Source organism: Otolemur garnettii, unplaced genomic scaffold (genome assembly GCF_000181295.1).
Source record: "Otolemur garnettii isolate 467f Iridium unplaced genomic scaffold, OtoGar3 scaffold00045, whole genome shotgun sequence".
Classification (NCBI taxonomy): Eukaryota; Metazoa; Chordata; class Mammalia; order Primates; family Galagidae; genus Otolemur; species Otolemur garnettii.
In genome coordinates this window covers 6,324,555-6,346,928 of record NW_003852440.1, presented here as the reverse complement: position 1 = coordinate 6,346,928, position 22,374 = coordinate 6,324,555, and the positions used below count along the sequence as shown (strand labels likewise).

Below are 22,374 nucleotides of genomic sequence, written 5' to 3'. Positions count from 1 at the left end.
ACAAGAGTCAGACCCTGTCTTTGCTAAAAATAGAAAAACTAGCCAGGTGTAGTGTTGCATACCTGTAGTCCCAGCTTCTTGGAAGGCTGAGGCAAGAGAATCGCTTAAGCCCCAGAGTTTGAGGTTGCTGTGAGCTATGACACAATGGCACTCCACCCAGGGCGACAGAATAAGACTATGCATTTTTTCGTTGCAACATAAAAATTTATAAAAAACCTTTGGGTTTGGCTTGGTGCCTGTAGCTAAGTGGCTAGGGTGCCAGTCACATACACTGAAGCTGGTGGGTTCACATTCAGCCCAGGTCTGCCAAACAACAAATAACAGCTGGGTGTTGTGGCAGGCGCCTGTAGTCCCAGCTACTTGGGAGACTGAGGGAAGAGAATCACTTAAGCCCCAAAATCTGAGGTGATGCCACAGCACTCTACCAAGGGCGACAGCTTGAGGCTCTGTCTCAAAAAACAAACAAATAAAAAAACCTTCGGATTTGCTCTGCAAATATTGTTACAAGTTAGTTTTTCAAAAGTTTTCTTATGGAAAATATAAATAATTGTAACCTTGTTGTTCTGAGGTGATTTTATTACTCAGTGTTAGGACCTTTTTAGGCGTCCCAGGACCTTTTTTTCATTTAGTCACAAGATAAGAATAAAACACATTCTATCTCCTGAAAATCTTCTGCTTTGATTATCTGCCATAGATGGGTTGAGTGATGGGGCAGAAAGTATGAGTAAAGAGGAGAAAATGTTTGTGTCTGAGGATTTGGGGAAGAATCCACATGGTGTATTGTTTAAAATTTTTGAGACTAAAATTGGTAAAGTGACCAGGGCTTTTGTTAAGTATGGGGGACTGCACGAGCTTAGGAAGATCTCCATTACCTGCTGCGTATGCACCAGGAGTATCAGAAGACTTGTTTATATGGAGATTGAGTTATTTTTAGCATAAAATTGATATAGCTGCTTTTTTCCCCAGTTTTTGGCCAGGTCTGGGTTTGAACCCACTACCTCTGGCATACGGGGCTGGTGCCCTAACCCTGTGAGCCGTAGGCGCTGCCTGATATAGCTGCTTACTTCCCTCTTGTTGCTCACTCTGTTATTTGATTTAAAAAAAAAATGAACCCGAGTAATGTAAAATTCAAATCAGTTTTTCCAGCAGCATTATAGAATATTCGATAGATACACCTATTGCTTGATAGGAAATTCAGATTCATGTATCTCAGTGTTACTTGGTAATAAATAATTGAGGCAGGTGAAACTAAGATGTAAGGATTCTATTATAGAATTGGTCTTTCCCCTTTAATATTTATCTGTGGAGGTTAGAATTTAACATTGAGTGACATTTTTTTAGGAGGCAGATGAAATTAAGGTTTAAAGATTCTATTATAGAATTGGTCTTTTCTCCTTTAATATTTATATGTGGAGGTTAGAATTTAAAATTGAGTAAGATTTTTCTTTTCTTTTTTTTTTTTTGAGACAGGGTCAGCTCTATCACTTAGGTTCGAGTGCACTGGCAGGACCATAGTTCACTGTAACCTCTAACTCCTTGGGTCAAGCGAATCCTCCCACCTCAGTCTCCTTAGTAGCTAAGCTGGGACTACAGATGCACACTAGTATAGCTGGATAATTATTATTATAGAGAGAGAGAGACAAAGAGAGATAGAGACAAAGAGATAATTATTTATTATAGAGAGAGAGACAAAGAGAGATAGTACATTTTTAAAATGTACTTTTTCATTTGTATGTTGCCCAGCCTGGTCTTGAACTCATGGGCCCAAGCAGTCCTAATCCCTCCTGCCTTCCAAAGTGCTGGGATAACAACCTTAAGCCAACACGCCTGGCCCACTTTTTCTTCTCCTTCCTCCTCCTCCTCCTTTCTTCTTCCTTTCTCCTTCCTCACCCCTCCTCCTCCTCCTTTTTTTCATATAAGAATTTAATCTGTAAACAAATACAGAAAAAAATATTATAGCAACTAGTTTTGCTTATTACAGCACTCAACCCCAGGGTGACTGAGTGAGACTCTTGTCTTAAAAAAAAATAAAATTGTTTAAACACCCACCAAAATTTACCATATGTATTCATTTCTCTTACAAAACTGATCATTTCTCACCCTCTAAAAAACTATTGTTTAGAAAGTAACTGAAAATACTGTTTTGTGAAATAAACATGTTTTACTCACAAAATACATTGTAATGTGACTTTCACATATTGTATTTGTGGGGGAAATTGGAGAAAACTTTTATTATCTTGTGCCATTTTGTACCATGACTTTCTTAGGAAAAAGATGACTTTCAAAGGCATAGTTCCTCCAGTCGAGACACGTGAAGACGCATCTTGTTAGTTTAGTGCTCTGCTGATCATAAGTAAATTACTTGTTGAAAGGAATTTAACAAAAAAGTTTAAGATTCTAAATGACAAATGTGATTAAGTGAACCTTAAAGAATCAATCTACTTAGAATAAAAACCTCACATAAAGTTGTCATTTGAGATTGATAAATGATCATAGGTGTTTAATCCTCTGACTTTAGTACCAAGGCCACATGCCATTTAGTTCTTAGGTATATTATCTCTGCTTTTCTGTTTATTCAGAGATAACCACTGGAATCAGGCAAATGTACTTTTTCATTTTTAAATGAAGAAATTTGAAGCCTAGGACGTTACCTTGCCCAAGGCAAATTAAGGGTTTAGTCACATTGCCATCTGTTGACCATTAGTAGCTACTCTGTGTCTCAAAGGACAGATAATACTGATCAGAATTTGTTCTTGACCTTGAAGCAAAGTTGATGGTAAAAATAATTTTGTCAGTAAAGGAGTAATCACAATTCACCAGTAAAATAAATGTGTACAACTTAAAAAATGGTGATTAATTTATACTTAGTTGTATTCAGTTTAATGAATGAATATACTTGGACTTAGAAGAAAACATTTATTGTGTTGCTTGTCTGAGTACTTTTTATAGATCCTGATCTCCACTTTTTGGCTTCTTATTATACTTTGATTTTTAGTTTATATTCCTTATTAGACTCCACCCATAAAGACAGGAAGCCTTTGTCTTGTTCAGTTGGTTTCTGACACTCAATAACTACACTAATTGTTGACTGACCGCCAGGTGTATATGGCTGTGTGGGACACTTAGCACATTTAAAATATCTTAAGTTAACTGTTTTATTTTTTACAGTGAACAGAGTATCTGTCAGGCAAGAGCTGCTGTGATGGTTTATGATGATGCCAATAAGAAGTGGGTGCCAGCTGGCGGCTCAACTGGGTTCAGCAGAGTTCATATATATCATCACACAGGCAACAACACATTCAGAGTGGTGGGCAGGAAGATTCAGGATCATCAGGTAAGGGTTTATTATAATTCTTACTTAAGATAATCTAGTATGACAGGAGGACTTGGTATATTCAGTAAAATAGTACTTTAAAACTCTAATCCAAGTAGTATCCCTGGAAAAAATTGAGTGTATATTTGCCTCCCCACCCTTTTTACCTTTTATATGAAGCTTGAAATTTAGATGACGATCTGGAACTAATTGTACAAGAATATAAATAAGAGTTTTTCCTATGAATCTTCATTAGATTTCCTGGTCTTCCGATGAGCTAGTTTTGGGAATCTAAAGTAAATTTAGGACAAACAAAAATGAAATACTACTTACACAGCAGATTGTATGTTCATGGGATTTATTTCCTGTAGGGTACGGGGCTAGAGGAAGAGTTGAAAGTGTCATTAGTTTTAGAAAATGTTATTAAATTTGCATATGATGTAAAAATGGTAGATAGTGAGGTTGCTGGGTTAGTTAAGCTTTGGCTGTTTGTGTCTGGAATGACAACTGAGCTTTTAATTCCTTGCTCTGTATTACCTAGATGATCTGATTACTTGACTTCTTGGGCATTAACAGATCAGGAGCAGTACATAGAGGAAACAGCAGATAGGGTCTTTCTAGCATTAATATATGTATTAATAGAGGCAAGAAGTTTTGTAAAGAGTAAATATACAAAATACTTTTAGAAAACATACTTACCAAAGATGTTAAAATCAACCGATATTAACATCATCCTGCTATACATGCAGGAAAAATGCAACAGATTTTCTTCTTCAATGTTCCGGTGAGGTCTTTTAAAGAAAGCTGGGTTCCTAGGTTTCCACGACGATTGGTGGTGTAGTGTATGTGCAGGTGCTGCAGAGTAGCCCTAAGTTTCAGAAAAGAGATTATGAACTGGTAATAACTAGATACTTAGATTCATCATACATGCATGTGGGACTATCAGCCTTTGAGAGGTTGGGCTGTGTAACTGGATATCTTTTCAAAAAATTGGGAATTTTATTGGGGCTCTTGGTCCTCAACAAAAGAGGACTAAGACAAATCCTATTAGCACAGGGAGGCAAAAGAGTTTTTCTGCTGGAGTTGGTTTATTTTTTTTTTGAGACAGAGCCTCAAGCTCCCACCCTGAGGTGCCTGCCACAAGGCCTGGCTAATTTTTTTGGGGGGGAGGGGAGGGAGTCTCATTTCGTTGCCCTTGGTAGAGTGATATGGCATCACAGCTCACGGCAACCTCCAACTCTTGGGCTTAAGTGATTCTCTTGCCTTAGCTTTTGAAGTAGCTGGGACTATAGGCGCCCACCACAACACCCGGCTATTTGTGGTTGTTTTGTCCTTTTTTGGCAGGCCCAGGCTGGATTTGAACCTGCTAGCTCTGGTGTATGTGGCTGGCATCTGTAGCCGCTGAGCTACAGGCCCTGAGCCAACGCTAGCTTTTTTTTTTTAGTTGCCATTGTTTAGCTGGCCTGGGCCAGGCGGAACCCACCAGCATCGGTGTATGTCTGGCGCTGTAACCACTGTGCTGTGGGTGCCGAGCCTGGAGTTCATTTAGAAGCTCCCCTGAGAAATGGGAAACTCTAGCTTGGAACCTGTAGCTCAGTGGCTAGGGCGCCAGCCACATACACCATAGGTGGTATGTTTGAACCCAGCCTGGGCCTGCCAAACAACGACAACTACAACAACAACAAAAGCTGGGCATTGTAGTGGGCGCCTGTAGTCCCAGCTACTTGGGAGACTGAGGCAAGAGAGTCGTTTGAACCCAAGAGTTTGAGGTTGCTGTGAGCTGTGATGCCACCGCACTCTACCCAGGGCTACATAGTGACACTCTGGCTCAAAAAAAATAAAGAAATGGAAAACTCCAACTTTATTTATACAACTCTGGCCAAGAAATTAATAAATACTGGTTGCAGGCCAGTGAAACTCTTGGGGAACGTGGTAAAAACAAATGCAGATCCTCTCTGGAGAGAAATTTTCATAGTTCTGAGTCAGTTTGTAGAAAGCAGTCCACTGCACTTAGCAGATGGATCCATTTAATACAAGCTGTGTCAGCTTCTCCCTCCATCTGCCCTTTTAGACGGTCTTCTTTGTCTCCCCTGTGCTCCGCCTTTTTGTTCTCCCCTTTTTCTCTGTGCTCCACTTTCCCGGTTGTGTCACACAGCCTTTCTCTGGTTTCAAGAGCCTTGTCTGTCCCTTTGGTAGTTCAGTTTGTGTTAAGGACTCTCTGTCCTCTGGTCTCTTCCACTGGAATGCTACAGAAGTGAGGTTGTCATTGTTGCTTAGCAGGCCCTGGCCGGGTTGGAACCTCCAGTGCATGTGCCTGGTGCCCTAACCACTGAGTTACAGGTGCTGAGCGTGTTGGACATTCTTAATTTAACATTCCAAACTAATTGCTGCAAAGTATACCCGCTCATCTTTTCTAAATTTTAGCAAATTGGTCGTTTGATGGTGTTGATGAATAGTCCAATACTAACCAGAAACAAGACTATTTAAAAATAATCAGAAATTTAAGCCAGGAAATTTCCAATTGAAATACTAAAATTTTTGCTCATAAGAGAATTAAACTATTTTGTAACTCTTAGAGTTTTACAAATAAAAATTTCTAAACTGTTTCGAAATCTTAAATCATGTCTCTGAATAATTTGTTACATAAAATGAAATTACTACAAAGATTAGAAAATAAGAAAGTACTAGGACCTGAGTGATAGTACATATATCTTAACTGTATATAGTAGAAAAATACATAATAATTCTCAGCACGTTAGGTATAAAAGTGAATATCTGTAAGCTGATAAGGGTATTCACTATCTGTATTTGCTATATGATTATTATATTGAATAATCATACAGCAAATATCTTACAGGACGGTATAGAGCATTTCTATTAAAATTGTGAATAAGTTGAGGATTTCTGTCCAAATCACTTTCATTTAGTGTTCTAGATTATCAGAGAAGATTCTGGATAACCTAGCAATACAAAGATTAAGAAATAGAAGCTATAAGAATTATTAAGGAAGAAACACAGATATGATTGGATAAAAAAATTTTAAGTAGCTGCTGGTAAATGAGCAAGATTTTCTACAAGGTTGCTGGATACAAGATCAGAATACAAAAATCAGTAGCATTTTTCTATAACCAGTGGTAAATAATTAGAAAATATAATTTTATAGTAATATTACTTAAAGAAACAAATGACAATATACTTAAGGGTAAATCTGTTAAGTAATTGGCTTTCTCTCATTCCAGGGGTATAGTGCTCATTTCCTAATGATTTTCAGTTTATTCTAAGAGGAAAGATGATATTAGAATTTATCTTTTTTGGGGGGTTGGGGGCAGAGTCTCACTATGTTGCCCTGGGTAGAGAGAGCGCTGTGGCATCACAGCTCACAGCTACCTCAAGGTCTTGGGCTTAAGTGATTCTCTTGCCTCAGGCTCCCAAGTAGCTGGGACTACAGGTGGCCTCCACAACACCTGGCTATTTTTTGGTTGCAGTTGTCCTTATTGCTTGGCAGGCCTGGGCTGGATTTGGACCTGTCAGCTCTGGTGTATGTGGCTGATGTCCTAGCTGCTGAGCTACAGGCCCCGAGCCTTAATTGCTCTTTTTGTTTGTGGAATTGAATATGTACAAATTAAATAAATAACTATATAAGTATATGTAAATATATTAAAATACATTCTTTTCCAGCTTAACACTTCCTAAATACTTACCATGTTCTGGGTACTGTGCTTAGGTAATAAAGTTCCTGAAGGAAACTTTAAGGAAAAAGATGTTAAAACATGGAGCAAAGAAGTACAGTTAAATATTTCAGTTATGGAAGATGTAAATCATAGCACAGCAAGGGTGTAAAAGAATCACTGATTTGGCCAGGCATGGCAGCTCATGCCTGTAATCCTAGCACTCTGGGAGACCAAGGCCAGAGGATCCCCTAAGCTCAGGAGTTTGAGACAAGCCTGGGCAAGAGCAGGACCCAGTCCTGATTTACTTTGTGGCAGGTACCTGTAGTCCCAGTTACTTGGGAGGCTGAGGCAGGAAAATCACTTGAACTCAGGAGACTGAGGTTGCTGTGAGCTATAATGTACCTCTGTACTCTTGTTTGGGGCAGCAGATTGAGACTGTGTCTCGAAAAAAACACAAGTTCTTACTGAATCAGCAGATTGAGACTGTGTCTCGAAAAAAACACAAGTTCTTTTTTTTCTCTCTCTCTTTTTTTTTCTTTCTCTCTCTCTCTTTTTTTTTAATTGAATGGTAACTGTGTACATTGATGCACTTTGGGGGTACAGTGTGGTGTTTTCACACACAATCCAAGACACTTCCATCAAACTGGTTAACATAGCCTTCATGTAACTTTCTTAGTTATTATGTCAAAACATTCATATTCTACTCATAGAAAGATTCCCTTGTACCCTTGCAAGATGAGCCACAGAAGTGAACCCTCGAATCCCTCTCCATCCACCCTCTCCCCCTTCCCTCCCCCCTCCCCATATCCTTAGGTTGTTATTAGGTTATAGCTTTCATATAAAAAGGTTTAAATTAATTTCATAATAGGTGTGTGTACATTGGATACTTTTTCTTCCATTCCTGTGATACTTTGCTAAGAAGTACATTTTCCAGCTCCATCCATGTGAACATGAAGGACGTAAAGTCTCCATCTTTCTTTATGAAAAACACAAGTTCTTACTGAATGATACATGTTTCTCCTTAACTTTTAAAGCATTTAAAGATAATTTACAGTATTGTCTATCCTCAAAAGTTAGGTGAATGAAAGAATTGATTCAAATTTAAAACTTTTTTTATATTGGAAAAAGAAAATAATTTACTTAATTTCAATTCTAGTAATTTTTTTACCATGTTTTTTAACATTCTGTTACTGAACAATTGAAAAAGTTAATGTAACAGATCTTTTCCTGCCATTTTAACATACTTACCAAGCAGGCATATAGATTCTCCTTAAAATGTTATTTGTAATTTTATGATAATTATAATTTTTAGTAGCTGAGAATTTCTGGCTCCCACTCCAATGTTTATAAAACGATTCAAGCTGGGCTTGAGACCAGGACTTGGAGACTGTAGTGCACTACCTAGTGCCTGTAAGTAGCCACTGCACTCCAGCCCACACAAGCAAGACCCATCTATTTATTTATTTATTAAACAAATAAGCAAACAAACCATGAAAGAGGTCATCATCATTTTTTTATTGTTGTAAAATGTTTACAGCATTTAAAAATACACAATTCAGTGGCATTGAATGCATTCACACTGTTGTGCAGCCATAACTGCCATTAATCTCTAAAACTTGTTCATCACCCCAAACTAAAACTCTGTTCCTATAAGCAGTCTTCAGGAGGTTACTGTATTTTAAAAATCAGTTCAAGTTTGGAAATTGGTGGATGAGGTAATTTAGATAGAAGCTGTCTCTGAGAACTAAAACATTTGGACAGAATATTAAAAAGAAAAACTATTTGGAGAGCTTATGTGGCAATGAAGAATTACGGGTCTTTGATTTTGAGTGAATAAAAAGCCTAACAGGTGAGCTCAGTTTCAGACTTTTGTTTATAAAAGGAAGGGGGACTGGGAAGCTAAGCAGAGTTTTTGGCAGATTATGGGATTCATATAACAAAAATGCGAGCTTAGGGCCTACTGGTGGCAAGGGGTTAATTTAGTAATCTCCCAAGTCATGATTTGGAACCCCAAAGTCTCATACTGTAGGAAGCAGTTTGAATCAGAATTAGATTAACTTTTATAAGAACAGAAACCCAGCCTCTAATAATCTCAATCACTGTTTGGATTATGTGACTTTAATTTGTTAGTTTACCTCGCTGCTTGCCAAGAAGCAAATGTACATTTCTCTGGAAAAATAAGACATCATTGTAGGCCTCAAAATTTCCATACAGTTGTCCATACGTAATGTCTGGTGCTAATTCAAAATAACCAGCACACCAGTAGACAAAAAGAACAATAACAGAACAGGTCCACTGGGGAATCCATTTAATGGAATTATCAGAAATAATTGCTGTTAACAACTCAGTGATACATAGGTTTTACAACAAATTGGAAACAGTTACAAAAAATTAATGAATAGGAATATAGCCAGAAGAAAATATTCAGACTGAAGTCTGAGAAAGAAAAAGATGAATATATAAAAAGGAATTTAAGAGGAGGGAAATACAGGAAATACATATAACGTACATGTAATTGGAGTCCCAGAAGGAAAGGAAATGGGGCGGAAGCAATAATTGAAGAGATAAAGAACAAGAATTTTCAAAAGTGATGAACATCAACTGAGAAATGTTATAAATCTTAAGTGTGATAAATGCAAAGAAAACCATACATAAACTTACCATATTAAAATCACAGTGGGCTCGGCACCTGTGGCTCAAGCAGCTAGGGTGCCAGCCACATACACTGGAGCTGGCGGATTTGAATCCAGTCCCCAGCCCTGGGCCACCAAACAACAATAGCAACTGCAACAAAAAATAGCTGGGCGTTGTGGCAGGCACCTGTAGTCCCAGCTACTTAGGAGGCTGAGGCAAGAGAATCACTTAAGCCCAAGAGTTTGAGGTTGCTCTGACCTATGATGCTGCAGCACTCTACCGAGGGCTTAGGTCTGAGACTCTGTCTCAAAAATAAATAAGAAAGGGCGGCACCTGTGGCTCAGAAGGGTTGGGTGCCAGCCCCTTATGCCGGAGGTGGCAGTTTCAAACACACCACCAGCCAAAAACTGAAAATAAATGAATAAATAAATAAATAAATAAAATCAATGTGAACTAAATTGCAGTTGAAACTCTTAAAAGCAGCCAAGGAAAAAGTGGATTTCAAAGTACTGGAAGAAAATAAATGACCAGGTAGAATTCCTTATTAATAAAAATGTCCTTCACAAGTGAAGGTGAAATAAAGAGATTTGTCACAAAAACTCACAGAATTCATCACCAGGAGATCTGTACTAAAAGAAACTGAATTGTGTTCTCCAAGATCAAAATTAAGATCTCAGACACCAGAGCTCCAAGATGGCGTCAACAGTGTCAGTGAAGGAGAAGAAACTCATGGATGTCAAACTAGGGGAGCTGCCAAGTTGGATTTTGATGCGGGATTTCACGCCTAACGGCACTGTGGGAGCCTTTCAAAGAGGTTACCACTGGTATTACAACACGTATATCAAGGTGAAGAAGGGGAGCATGGGTGGGGTTACTATGGTCCTGGAAGCTTACGTGCTTTTCAGCTACTGTCTTTCTTACAAGGAGCTCAAACATGAGCGGCTACGCAAGTACCACTGAAGAGGGGCCCATGGCGGGTGCCTTCTGCACTCCTGACCTTGACCTCCTTGGCCCAGCACCTTCTGTGAGGAACTCAATCATAATCAAATCTTTTCACATCCTAGTGAGAATTAACCTCCAAATAAAAGATGACTGGTAAAAAAAAAAAATCTCAGCAGAAGCTTAGAGAGGGCAGAGGGAATAAAAAGCAACAGTAAGAGCAAATATTTGGTATATCTGAAATGATCTCAATAAAACAAATACAGTCACATGCCACATAATAACATTTTTGTCAATGGTGATGGATTCCACAATGGTGGTCTCATAAGATTATAATAGAGCTGAAAAACTTCTGTTCCCTGATGACTTAGTAATCTCATAGTGTAATTATTTTTTTTAAAAATTTTATATATTCTAAGTATACAGTGTTTATAAAGTCTATAGTATTGTATAGTAATGTCCTTTGCCTTCATACTCACCCCTCACTCACTTACTCACCCAGAGCAACTGCCAGGCCTTCAGGCTCCATTCATGGTAAGTGCCCTGTACAGGTCTACCATTTTGTAAGCCTTTTATACTGTGTTTACATTTTTTTTTTCTTTTTTTTTTTTGGAGACAAGAGTTTCGCTTATTAACCCTTGGTAGAGTGCTGTGGCACCACAGCTCATAGCAACCTCCAACTCCTTGGGCTTAGGCAATTCTCCTGCCTCAGCCTCCAGAGTAGCTGGGACTACAGGCACCTGCCACAATGCCTGGCTATTTTTTTGTTGCAGCTTGGCCAGGGCCAGGTTTGAACCCACCACCCTCGATATATGGGACCAGCGCCCTACTCACTGAGCCACAGGCACCACCCATATACTGTGTTTACATTTTTATAAATGTAACATTTCTCTGTTTTGATACACAAACACTATTGTGTTAAAATCGCCTATACAAGTTTGTAACCTAGGAGCAGTAGGCCATATAGCCTAGTTGTGCAGGTGGCTATCCTGTCTGTGTTTGTATAAGTAAACTATGATGTTCATTTAGTAATGAAATTGCTAAGTGACACTTTTCTCAGAACATATTCCCATGATTAAGCAACACATCACTATAATTACAGTGGGGTTTACAAGGTACATAGAATTAAAATACCTGATAAAAACAGGATGAGAGTCTGGGGATGGGAGAAAGTGAGCATTATTGGAGATATTATATTCCAAAGTCCATGTATTATTGAGGAAATGATGAAAGTATTAATTTTTCATTTATTTTTGGTAAGTTTAAGATACTTGTTGTAATCTCTAGGACAACCACTAAATGTGAAAATGTGATACTGGCAAGCTAGTGGAGCAGATAGTAATAAACTCTAAAAGAAGGGTAAGAAAAAAAAGATAAGGAGCTGTATTAACAGTTTGGTCAGATAAAAAGCAAATAGTTTATCATCTATTATCATATATTTGGTTTAGGCCCAAATTTATATATAACTCATTACATTTAAGTGGACTGCACACTTCAGTTAAAAACAAAGATTAGCAGATTGGATAAATAATATAAAGAATGCTGTTAGCAAGATATACATGGAAATATAAGAAATACAGAAAATACTAGGGGAAAAAGGATGAGAAAAGATACATCGTAAAAATACCCAAGGAAAAGAGTTTTTAAAAAAGCTCGTATCACACAAAGTCATCTCTAAGGCAAAAGGATTATTAGGCAAACATAGATATCTCATAATAATGAGAGGTTTTTTTTTTTGTTTTTGTTTTTGTTTTTTGCAGTTTTTGTCTGGGGCTGGGTTTGAACCTCCTATCTCCAGCATATGGGGCTGACACCCTACTCCTTTGAGCCACAGGTGCTGCCCATAATGAGAGGTTTTATAAGAAAAAAATTAATCTTTAAATTGATAATAATAGATATACATATTTTGGGGGTCCGTGTGATAACTTTCATATTATTTATAAAGATCAAATCAGTGTAATGGATTACCTTAAATATTTGACTATTTATGATAGAAACACTTGAATTATTCCAGCTATTTAAAAATGTGCCATAGATTATTATCAGTTATAGTTACTATTAATCTATCTAACACTAGGTCTTTTTCCCTTTTTTTTTTTTTTTTTTTGAGATAGAGTCTCACTATGTTGCCCTTGGTAGAATGCCATGGTGTCACGGCTCACAGCAACCTCAAACTCTTGGGCTTAAGCTATTCCCTTGCCTGAGCCTCTTAAGTAGCTGGGACTATAGGTGCCAGCCACAATGCCTGGCTGTTGTTTTTTCCCTGAAGTTGTCATTATTGTTTGGCAGGCCTGGGCTGGGTTCAAACCCGCTAGCCCCAGTGTATGTGGCTGGCGCCCTAGCTGCTGAGCTACAGGCACCGAGCCCTAACACTAGGTCTTATTTCTTCTGTTAAACTGCATATTTGTACCCATTAATCAGCCTCTTTCCATCCTTCTTTCCCGCCCACCCATCCTGGCCTCTTATGCCCCAGTCTACTCTCTATCTTCAGGAGATCCACTTTTTAAAGCTCCCATGTGAAGTAAAAACATCTGGTATTTGTCTTTATATTCTTGACTTCACCCAATGATCTCCAGTTTTATAGGCATTGCTGCAAAGTAACAGAATCCCCTCTCCCCCTCCCCTTCCCCTCCTTCATTCCCCTCCCTCTCCTCCCCTCTGTGACCCATGCTAGGGTGCAATGGTGTTGTTGGATCTTACTGCAACCTCGAACTTCTGGGTTCAAGTGAATAGCTGGGACTACAGGTGTGCATTACCACAGCTGGCTAATTTTTTTGGTTTTTGTAGAAGTGGGGTTTTGCTCTTGCTCAGGCTGGCCTCAAGCAGTTCTCCTCCTCAGTCTCCCAAAGTGCTAGGATTAAAAGTGTTGAGCCACTATGTCAGCCTCATTCATTCTTGTGGCTGAATAACATTTCAGCGCGCGCGCACGTGTTTGTGTGTGTGTGTGTGTGTGTAGCTCTGTAGTGTTTTGAAGTCTGTGTGATGCCTGCAGCTTTGTTCTTTTGGCTCAGGATTACTTTGGCTATTTGATGTCTTTTATGTTTCCATATAAATTTTAGACTTTATTTTTTATTTCTGTGAAGAATGTCATTGGTATTTTGATAGGGATTGTATAGAATCTATAATTGTTTCGGGTAATACTGTCATTTTAACACTATTAATTCTTCCAGTCCATGAGCTTGGATATCTTATCTCTTCATCTGTTTCCTGTTTAGTTGCTTTCATTAATGCTTTATAGTGTTTCTTTTTCTATTTTTTTTTTTTTAAAGAGTCTCATTTTGTCCCCTGGGTAGAGTGACTGGGCATCATAACTCAGCAACCTCAAACTCCTAAACTCAAATGATCCTCTTGCCTTAGCCTCCCAAATAGCTGAGACCACAGGCGACCACCACAATGCTTGGCTGCTTTTAGAGATAGGATCTTGCTCTTGCTCAGACTGGTCTCAAACTGGTGAGCTCAGGCGGTCCACCCACTTGGGCCTCCCCAGAGTGCTAGGATTATAGGAGTCTGGCCTATATGTTTCTTTCATGGATCATTCACTTCTTTCGTTAAATTGATTTCCTAGTATTTTATATTGTTTTATATTCTACTATAAATAGGATTGCTTTCTTGGTTACTTTTTTAGATTGTTTGCTGTTGGCATATAATATGCTACTGTTTTTTATAACTTGATATTGTACTGCATTGCTGAATTTGGTTGTCAGTCCTAACAATTTTTTGATGGATTTTTTGAAATAGAAAATGTTGTCTGTGAACAAGACTTAATTTCATGTCTTCCTTTCCAATTTGGATGCATCTTATTATTTTCTCTTGCCTAATTGCACTGGGCAGGACTTTCAATATTAAGTGGTCCACGTGTTGTTCCAAATCATGGAGGAAAAAAAATCTTTTAATTTTTTCTTATTCAGTATGATGTTAGCTGTGTGTCTGTCATAATATGGTCTCAATTTATATTAAGATATGTTCCTTTTATACCTAGTTTGTTGAGGATTTCTATCATAAGGGGATGTTGGATTTTACTTAATGGTTTTTCAGTATCTATTGAAATGATCACATAATTTTTGTTTTTGGCTTTGTTAATGTGATGTATTACATTTATTGATTTTTTTTTTTTTTTAACATTGAGTCATTGTCGTATCCCTTGGGCGATTTGGTTTACTATTTTTTTGCTGAGGATTTTTGTATCTGTGTTCGTCAGTAATACTGGCCTGTAGTTTTCATTTTTTGTTGTGTCCTTGTTTGGTTTTGGTATCAAAGTAACGCTGGCCTTGTAGAATGTATTTGAAAGTATTTGTTGTTCTTCAATTTCTTTTAAAAGAGTTTGAACTTAGCCTGGAAGCCATCAGGTTGTAGACTTCTCTTTGACAGGAGACTTTTTATTATAGCTTCGATCTTGTCTTTGAGTTTGTTGAGGTGGTACAATCTTTTTTCATGGTACAATCTTGGTAGGTTGTATGTGCTCAGGAACTTACCTGTTTCTACCAGGCTTTCCCTACTTGTCCGTGATAGCCTGTAGTAATTCTTTGTATTTTTATAGTCTCAGTTGTTTTGTCTCCTTTGTTTCTGATTTTGTTTGTGCCTTCTCTCTTTTTCTCATAGTCTGTCTAGTTAAAGGTTTATCAATTTTATCTTTAAAAAACTTTTTATTTTTTTGATCTTCTCTGTGTTTTTAGTCTTAAATTTATTTATTTGTGCTCTGATCTTTTTTCTTTCCATCCACTAATTTTGGGTTTGAGGTGCATTGTTAGATTGTTTATTCAAAGTTTTTCTACTTTTTCAGTATAGGCATTTATTTCTATAAATATGCCTCTTAGTACTGCTTTTGCTGTATCCCACACAATTTGGTATGTTATATTTCCATTTTCTTTTCTTTTTTTTTGAGACAGAGTCTCACTATGTTGCCCTTGGTAGAGTGCTGTGGTGTCACAGCTCACACCAACTTCAAACTCCTGGGCTCAAGTGATTCTCTTGCCTCAGCCTCCCAAGTAGCTGGGACCACAGGTGCTTGCCACCAGGGCTTTTTTTGTTGTTGTAGGTGTCATTGTTTAGCTGGCCCAGACCAAGTTTGAACCTGTCAGCGTCCCTGCATGTGGCTGGCGCCGTAACCTCTGTGCTACAGGCACCGAGCCTGTATTTCCATTTTTATGTTTCAAAAATTTTTTCATTTCCTTTAATTCAATTAATTAATTTATTTTTTAGAGACAGAGTCTCACTTTGTCACCCTCGGTAGAGTGCTGTGCAGTCACAGCTCGCAGCAACCTCCAGCTCCTGGGCTTAGGCGATTCTCCTGCCTCAGCCTCCTAAGTAGCTGGGACTACAGGCATCCACCACAACGCCTGGCTATTTTTTGGTGCAGTTTTGGCGGGGCCAGGTTTGAACCCTCCATCCTCAGTATATTGGGCCAGGGCCCTACCCACTGAGCCACAGGCACCACCTTCCTTTTATTTTTTTATTGTCCCATTTGTCAATCAGGAGTATGTTGTTTAGTTTCCATGTGTTTATATATTTTCCAAGGTTCTTCTTGTTAACAATTTCTAGTTTTATTCCACCATCTTCAGAAAAGATACTTGATAGGATTTCTACCTTTTTTAGTTTGGCAAGACTTGTTTTGAGGTCTAAAACGTGGTCTCTTCTGGAGAATGTTCTGTGTCCTGATGAAAAGAATGTGCATTCTGCAGTACTTGGATGAAACGTTGTGTGAATGTCAGTTGGGCCTGTTTGGTCTAGTGTGTAGTTTAACTTCGGTGTCTCTTTGTTGACTGTTAGGATGATCTGTCCCTTACTGAGGCTGCGGTGTTGCTGTCCCCTACGATTTTCTCTCTCTTTAGATCTACTGATGTTTGCTTTAATAACTTCAGAGCTCTGGTGTTTGGTTCATATTTATAATTGTTACAGCCTCTTGCTGACTTGACCCGATTTATTATTATATAGTGGTCTGTTTGACTGGTAGTTTGTTTTATCTGATAGAAGGACAGCTCCTCTTCCTCTTTTGGTTTCCAGTTTCACGGACTTTATGTTTTCACCCCTTTTAAGTTCAGTCTTTGTGTGATTTTGTAGGTGAAGTGGGTCTCTTATAGGCAGCATATGGTTGGGTGTTGTTTCTTTATCCATTCAGCTACCATATGCCTTTTAGTTGAAGAACTGAGTCCATTTACGTTGTGTTTTTATTGGTAAGTAAGGACTTAGTGCAGCTGTTTTGTTGCTTGTTCTGTAGCTCCTTCCTTCCTTTCTGTTAAATGATTTTCTATGGCAGTATGTTTTAATTCATCGCTTTTTAATTTTAGTGAATCTGTTATGGGTTTTTGCATGAAGCATGAAGCTTACAAAAAGCATTTTGCAGCTTGTAACAGGTTATTTTGAAGAGAATAAAAGTTATCTTAGATCACATAGAAAGGAATAGAAATGAAGAAAAAAAGAAAAAATACTATAACTTCATCCCTTCACATTTTGACTTTATGTTGTCTCACTTTACATATTTTTGTATTATTTGTCTCTTAATAAAGGATTGTATGTATTAGTCCTTTTGATGAATTTTTCTTTTGGATTCCATCCTGGAGTTGTGACTAGATGCATACCATAGTGACAGTCTTAGACAGCTTTTGTCTGTGAAAGACTTTATTTCTCCTTCATATTTAAAATAGCTTTGATGGACATGGTATTCTTGGATGGCAGGCCCCCCCCCCCCAACACACACACACACACCTTTTAGTGCTTTGAAAATGTCCCGTTCCTTTTCCTTTTATGTTTTCTGTTGAGAAGTCCATTGCCAGACAAATTGAAGCTCCTCTATATGTTATTTGCTTCTTTTCTCTTGCTGCTTTTAGGATTCTCTCTTTGTTCTTGACCTTTGAGAGTCTGATAGTTACAAACTGATCTTCCTATATTTTGGTATTTAACTGTTATTTGTGTTTGAGAAATTTTTCTATTATTATTTCTTTAAATAAGCTTTCTCCCTCTTGTTCTTGCTGAATTCCCTTTGAACACTAACAATTCTTAGTTTTGGTCTTTTCAGGTATATTTCTGTGTTGTGGAGGGAATCTTCATTTCATTTCATTCTTTCCCCTCTCTGTATTTTCAGATAGCCTGTCTTTGAGCTCATTGATTCTTTTTTCTGCTTGATCCATTCTGCAGTTGAGAGCCTCTAATGAGTTTTTGGTTCAGTTCCAAGATTTGATTTTATTTTTTTAATCATTTCAAAATCTTTCTTAAGTTTCTATGGTATATTTAACTCCTCTGTTGGTTTCTTGGTCAGTGAGTTCGTGTCTGGCCATCTAGTTGGGGTCTGTAACCAGGTCCTTGCTTTGCTCGAGGAGATGATGGTTCCCTATTTCTTTCTTGTGGATATACATCTGTGTATTTTCCTTGAAGGATTAGTTATTTCAGTCTTTTTGGTGTGGCTTGTTTTTGTTTTTATTGCATATGTTTGCCTAAAGATTGTTTGCAATTTACTTGTTGATTTTTCTTTCTTTATTTTTCCTGCTAGGTGACTGCCTCATTTTGGCATTAGAGGGTATCTTCAGCTCAGATTTGCCTTAGTCCTAGTAAACAGAGTGTCACCTGTCCCAGTGGGACTATCCCAGTGGTGTGAGAAGGCTGGGTAGGGATTGTGCTCAGTTGATCGGTGGAGCGCATCTCCTAATCTCCTACCATGTGGCGTTGCTGAGTAGCCACAATGATTTGTCTTCTCGTTTGGCTGAGTTACAGAACAGGATTTGCAGGACTAGGGCTGGTAGCTCTCCCCTTTTTGTCTCTGGCAGTCCTCAGGGATATTTTTTTTCTTTAGCTTTCCTGTGAGTTGAGGCAGGGACAGATCTCCTGGCAGGAATCCTAACGTGGTGGGGAAGATGGTGGTCTTTGAGCTTACTTTTTCCAGTGTAGAAGTCATAAGTTAGAGAAATTTTTCATGTGCTTGGTGCTGGGCACATTGGGAACAGGGATATTGTGGATGTGGAAGTTGGAATTTCTTACTGTCTGCTCAGTTTTTTCACTTTTCTATAGCTCTAAGACCTGTCTCATTGTCGTATTTAAGTTCTGGATTATCGCTGGGGATGATTTTGACAGTGTATATTTCTTTTTGATTTATGGAGGGGGAGGATTATAGCCAGCTTGCTTCTCTGCTTCCTTTCTGGAATCAGAAGTTGGGAGGTTTAATTCATGAACCATAGTAGGAGACTTTAACACACTTCTCTTAGTAACTAATGAAACAAGTAGTCAGAAGACAAAATTAATAGAAGTACAAAAGACTTGAACAATACAGTTACCACTCCTAACCTAATTGACATACATATACATACCTTACAAATATACAAGGTGCCCCTAAAGCTTTGCTGTATATAGAGAAAATGGGAAATTGCAGCTAAATAAAACTCTATTTATAAAATACATTCATTATCAAATTTTGTAAAGAAGTGTCCAACATATTTTATAAATATTTTGTAATGAATATTTTGTAAGTAAATGTACATTTAGCTACAATTTCCCATTTTCCCTATGTGTGATGACTTTAGGGGCGACTTTTAGGACATCATGTACATGTCACAGTTTCAAAATCAAATATTTGCTTAGTTATAAAGCACTGCATAAAACATTGCAGAGGGTTAAAATTATACTGTGTGTGTTCTCTGGCCACAGCAGAATGAATCTGAAAATGAGAAGAGAATAGAGAATCTCATAAATTTAGAAGTTGAGACATGTTTATAAATAATCAATGGGTCAAAGAAGAAATCACAATGAATTTAGAAATAGTAGTTTAGCTGAATGGTGATGAACGTGTCACACATCAACATGGATACCATTTACTGCTGGTGGAATGTAGCTAAAATTGTGCTTTAAGTGAAATTTAGAAACTAAAATGATTATTTTTACTTTTTAAAAACTTTTTAAATCTGTATTTTTGTTTTTATTAAATCATAACTATACATTGATGCATTTATGGGGTTCAGTATACTGACTTGTTATACAATGTGAAAAGCTTACATTGAACTAAGTAACACATCCATCACAATTATACTAATTTCTTAATAGTTTTGAAATGTACCATTGCATTATGCACAGTAGGTGAGGTCCCCCCAAATGCCCTTCCTCCTCCTACCTACCCCTCTCCCCTTCCCTCTCTTTTCTCTTCCCTTCTACTTTCTGGACTATAGTTATGTTTTACCATTCATATAGATGTGTAGATGGTTATATATTGGTTTCATAGTAGTATTGAGTACATTAGAAACCTTTTTTCCCATTCTTGAGATACTTTGCTAAGAAGAATATGTTCCAGCTCAATCCAGATAAATATAAAAGATGTGAAGTCTGCACCTTTTTCATGGTATACCACAATTTGTTACTCTTGGGTTGATGGGCACTTGGGATGTTTCCATGTCTTGGCAATTAACAAATTAGACTGCAATAAACATTCTGGTGCAAATGTCTTTTGTTGTAAAGTAATTTTTGATCATCTGGGTATATATCTAATAGAGGAATTACAGGACGGAACTGTAGGTCTACTTTTAGTTCCTTGAGTATTCTCCAAACTTCTTCCCAAAAAGGTCATATTAGCTTGCATTCCCACCAACAGTTGAAGTGTTCCCTTCTCTCCGCATCCATGCAAAGATCTGAAGTTTTGTGATTTTGTGATGTGGGCTGATCTTCTAGGAGTTAGATGATATCTCAAAGTGGTTTTGATTTGCATTTCTCTGATGATTAAGGATGATGCGCATTTTTTTCATGTGTTTGTAGGCCATGTGCCTGTCTCCATCAGAGAAGTTTCTTTTCAAGTCTCTTGCCCATGTAGAAATAGGGGTTTTTGTTCTTTTTCTTATTGATTAGTTTGAGTTCTCTGTGGGTTCTAGTTATCAGACCTTTTTTGGAAGCATAACCTGCAAAAATCTCCCATTCTGAAGGTTGTCTTTTTTACTTACTGTGTTCTTGGCTGTGCAAAAGCTTTTTCATTTGATCAGATCCCAATAATGGATTTTTGGTGTTGCCTCAGTTGCCGGGGGAGGGTGGAGGAGGTCCTCCTTATAAAATATTCTCCCAGACCGATTTCTTCAAGTGTTTTCCCTGCACTCTTTTCTATAATTTTTATAGTTTCATGTCTTAAGTTTAAATCTTTTATGCAGTGAGAATCAATTTTTGTTAAGAGTGAAAGGTGGGGGTCTAGTTTTAATCTTTTGCAGGTCGCCAGCCAGTTCACCCAGCACCATTTGTTAAATAGGGAATCTTTCCCCCACTGAATATTTTTGATAGGTTTGTCAAAGATCAAATGACGATAAGTATTCTATTCTGTTCTCTCTTCTGTTCCATAAATCTACCTCTCTGTTTTTGTGCCAGTACCATGCTGTTTAATCACTGTAGATTTATACTTGAGGAGGTAATGTGATACTTCCTCATTTGTTTTTATTTGCAAGTAGTGTATTGGCTATTCGAGGTTTTTTTCTGATTCCATATTAAATGAATCACTATTTTTTCAAGCTCTTTAAAGTATGACAGTGGTGCTTTAATAGGTATTACATTAAATCTGTAGATTGCTTTCGGTAGTATGGACATTTTTAACAATCTTGATTCTTCCCAGCCATGAACATGGTATGTTTTTCCATTTGTTAACGTCTTCAGTTATTTCTTTTCTCCGAGTTTCATAGTTCTCTTTATAGAGATCTTTCATGTCCTTTGATAGGTAAATTCCCTGGTATTTCATCTTCTTTGGCACTACTGTGAAAGGAATAGTCATTGACTATATTTTCAGCTTGACTATTGTTGACATACTACAAAGCTATTGATTTCTAAGTATTGGTTTTGTATCCTGAGATGCTGCTATATTCCTTGATCACTTTTAAGAGTTTTGAAGTTGAGTCCCTGGGATTTTTCAGGTATAGGATCATATCATCAGTGAAGAGTGAGAGTTTGATCTCCTCTTGCCTGATTGCAATGGCTAAGACTTCCAATACTATGTCGAATAGCAGTAGAGACAGTGGGCATCCTTGCCTAGTTCCTGACCTGAGTGGAAGTGTTTTCAGTTTTACATCATTCAATATGATACTGTCTGTGGGTTTGCTGTAGATCGCCTCTGTCAGTTTAAGAAATGTCCCTTCTATGCCTGTTTTCTTAAGTGTTCTGATCATGAAAGGATATTGGATATTATCAAAAGCTTTTTCTGCGTCAATTGATAGAATCATATGGTCTTTGTTTTTTATTTTATTTATGTAATGTATTGTATTTATACATTTGTGTATGTTGAACCAACCCCGTAACCCTGGAATAAAACCAACTTGATCACGGTGTATGATTTTTTTTATGTGTTATTGAATTCTATTTGCTAAAATTTTACTGAATATTTTTGCATCGGTACTCATTTATGATATTGGTCTATAATTTTCTTTCTTTGTTGGATCCTTTCCTTGTTTGGAGATCAAGGTGGTATTTGCTTCATAGAATGTGTTGAGAAGTACTCCTTCTTTTTCTATGCTTTGGAAAAGGTCGTATAATATAGGTACTAGTTCCTCTTGAAAGGTTTGGTAGAATTTGGATGTGAAACCATCTGGTACTGGACTTTTCTGTTTTGGGAGATATTAGATAGTTGATGCTATTTCAGTGATTGATATAGGTCTATTCAAAATTTCTCATTTGGCTCGGCGCCTGTGGCTCAAGCGGCTCAGGTGCCAGCCACATACACCTAAGGTGGCAGGTTTGAATCCAGCCCAGACCCGCCAAACAACAATGGCTGCAACCAAAAAATAGCTGGGCGTTATGGCAGGCACCTGTGGTCCCAGCTACTTGGGAGGCTGAGACAGGAGACTCGCTTGAGCCCAGGAGTTGGAGGTTGCTGTGAGC

At 37.8% G+C, this 22,374-nt stretch overlaps 1 protein-coding gene and 1 pseudogene across 4 annotated transcripts in view; both read left to right on the top strand.

Annotated features, from left to right (window-relative positions):
- ENAH (ENAH, actin regulator) overlaps window positions 1-22,374 on the top strand; it is a 179,570-nt gene that overhangs the window by 84,510 nt on the left and 72,686 nt on the right. For all 4 annotated transcript variants that reach the window (XM_023513889.1, XM_023513888.1, XM_023513887.1 and 1 more), the window contains exon 2: window positions 3,169-3,334. In XM_023513889.1, the coding sequence (XP_023369657.1) occupies window positions 3,169-3,334 (166 nt within the window). The remainder of the gene's footprint in view (window positions 1-3,168; window positions 3,335-22,374) is intronic.
- LOC100950301 lies at window positions 10,312-10,714 on the top strand (annotated as a pseudogene).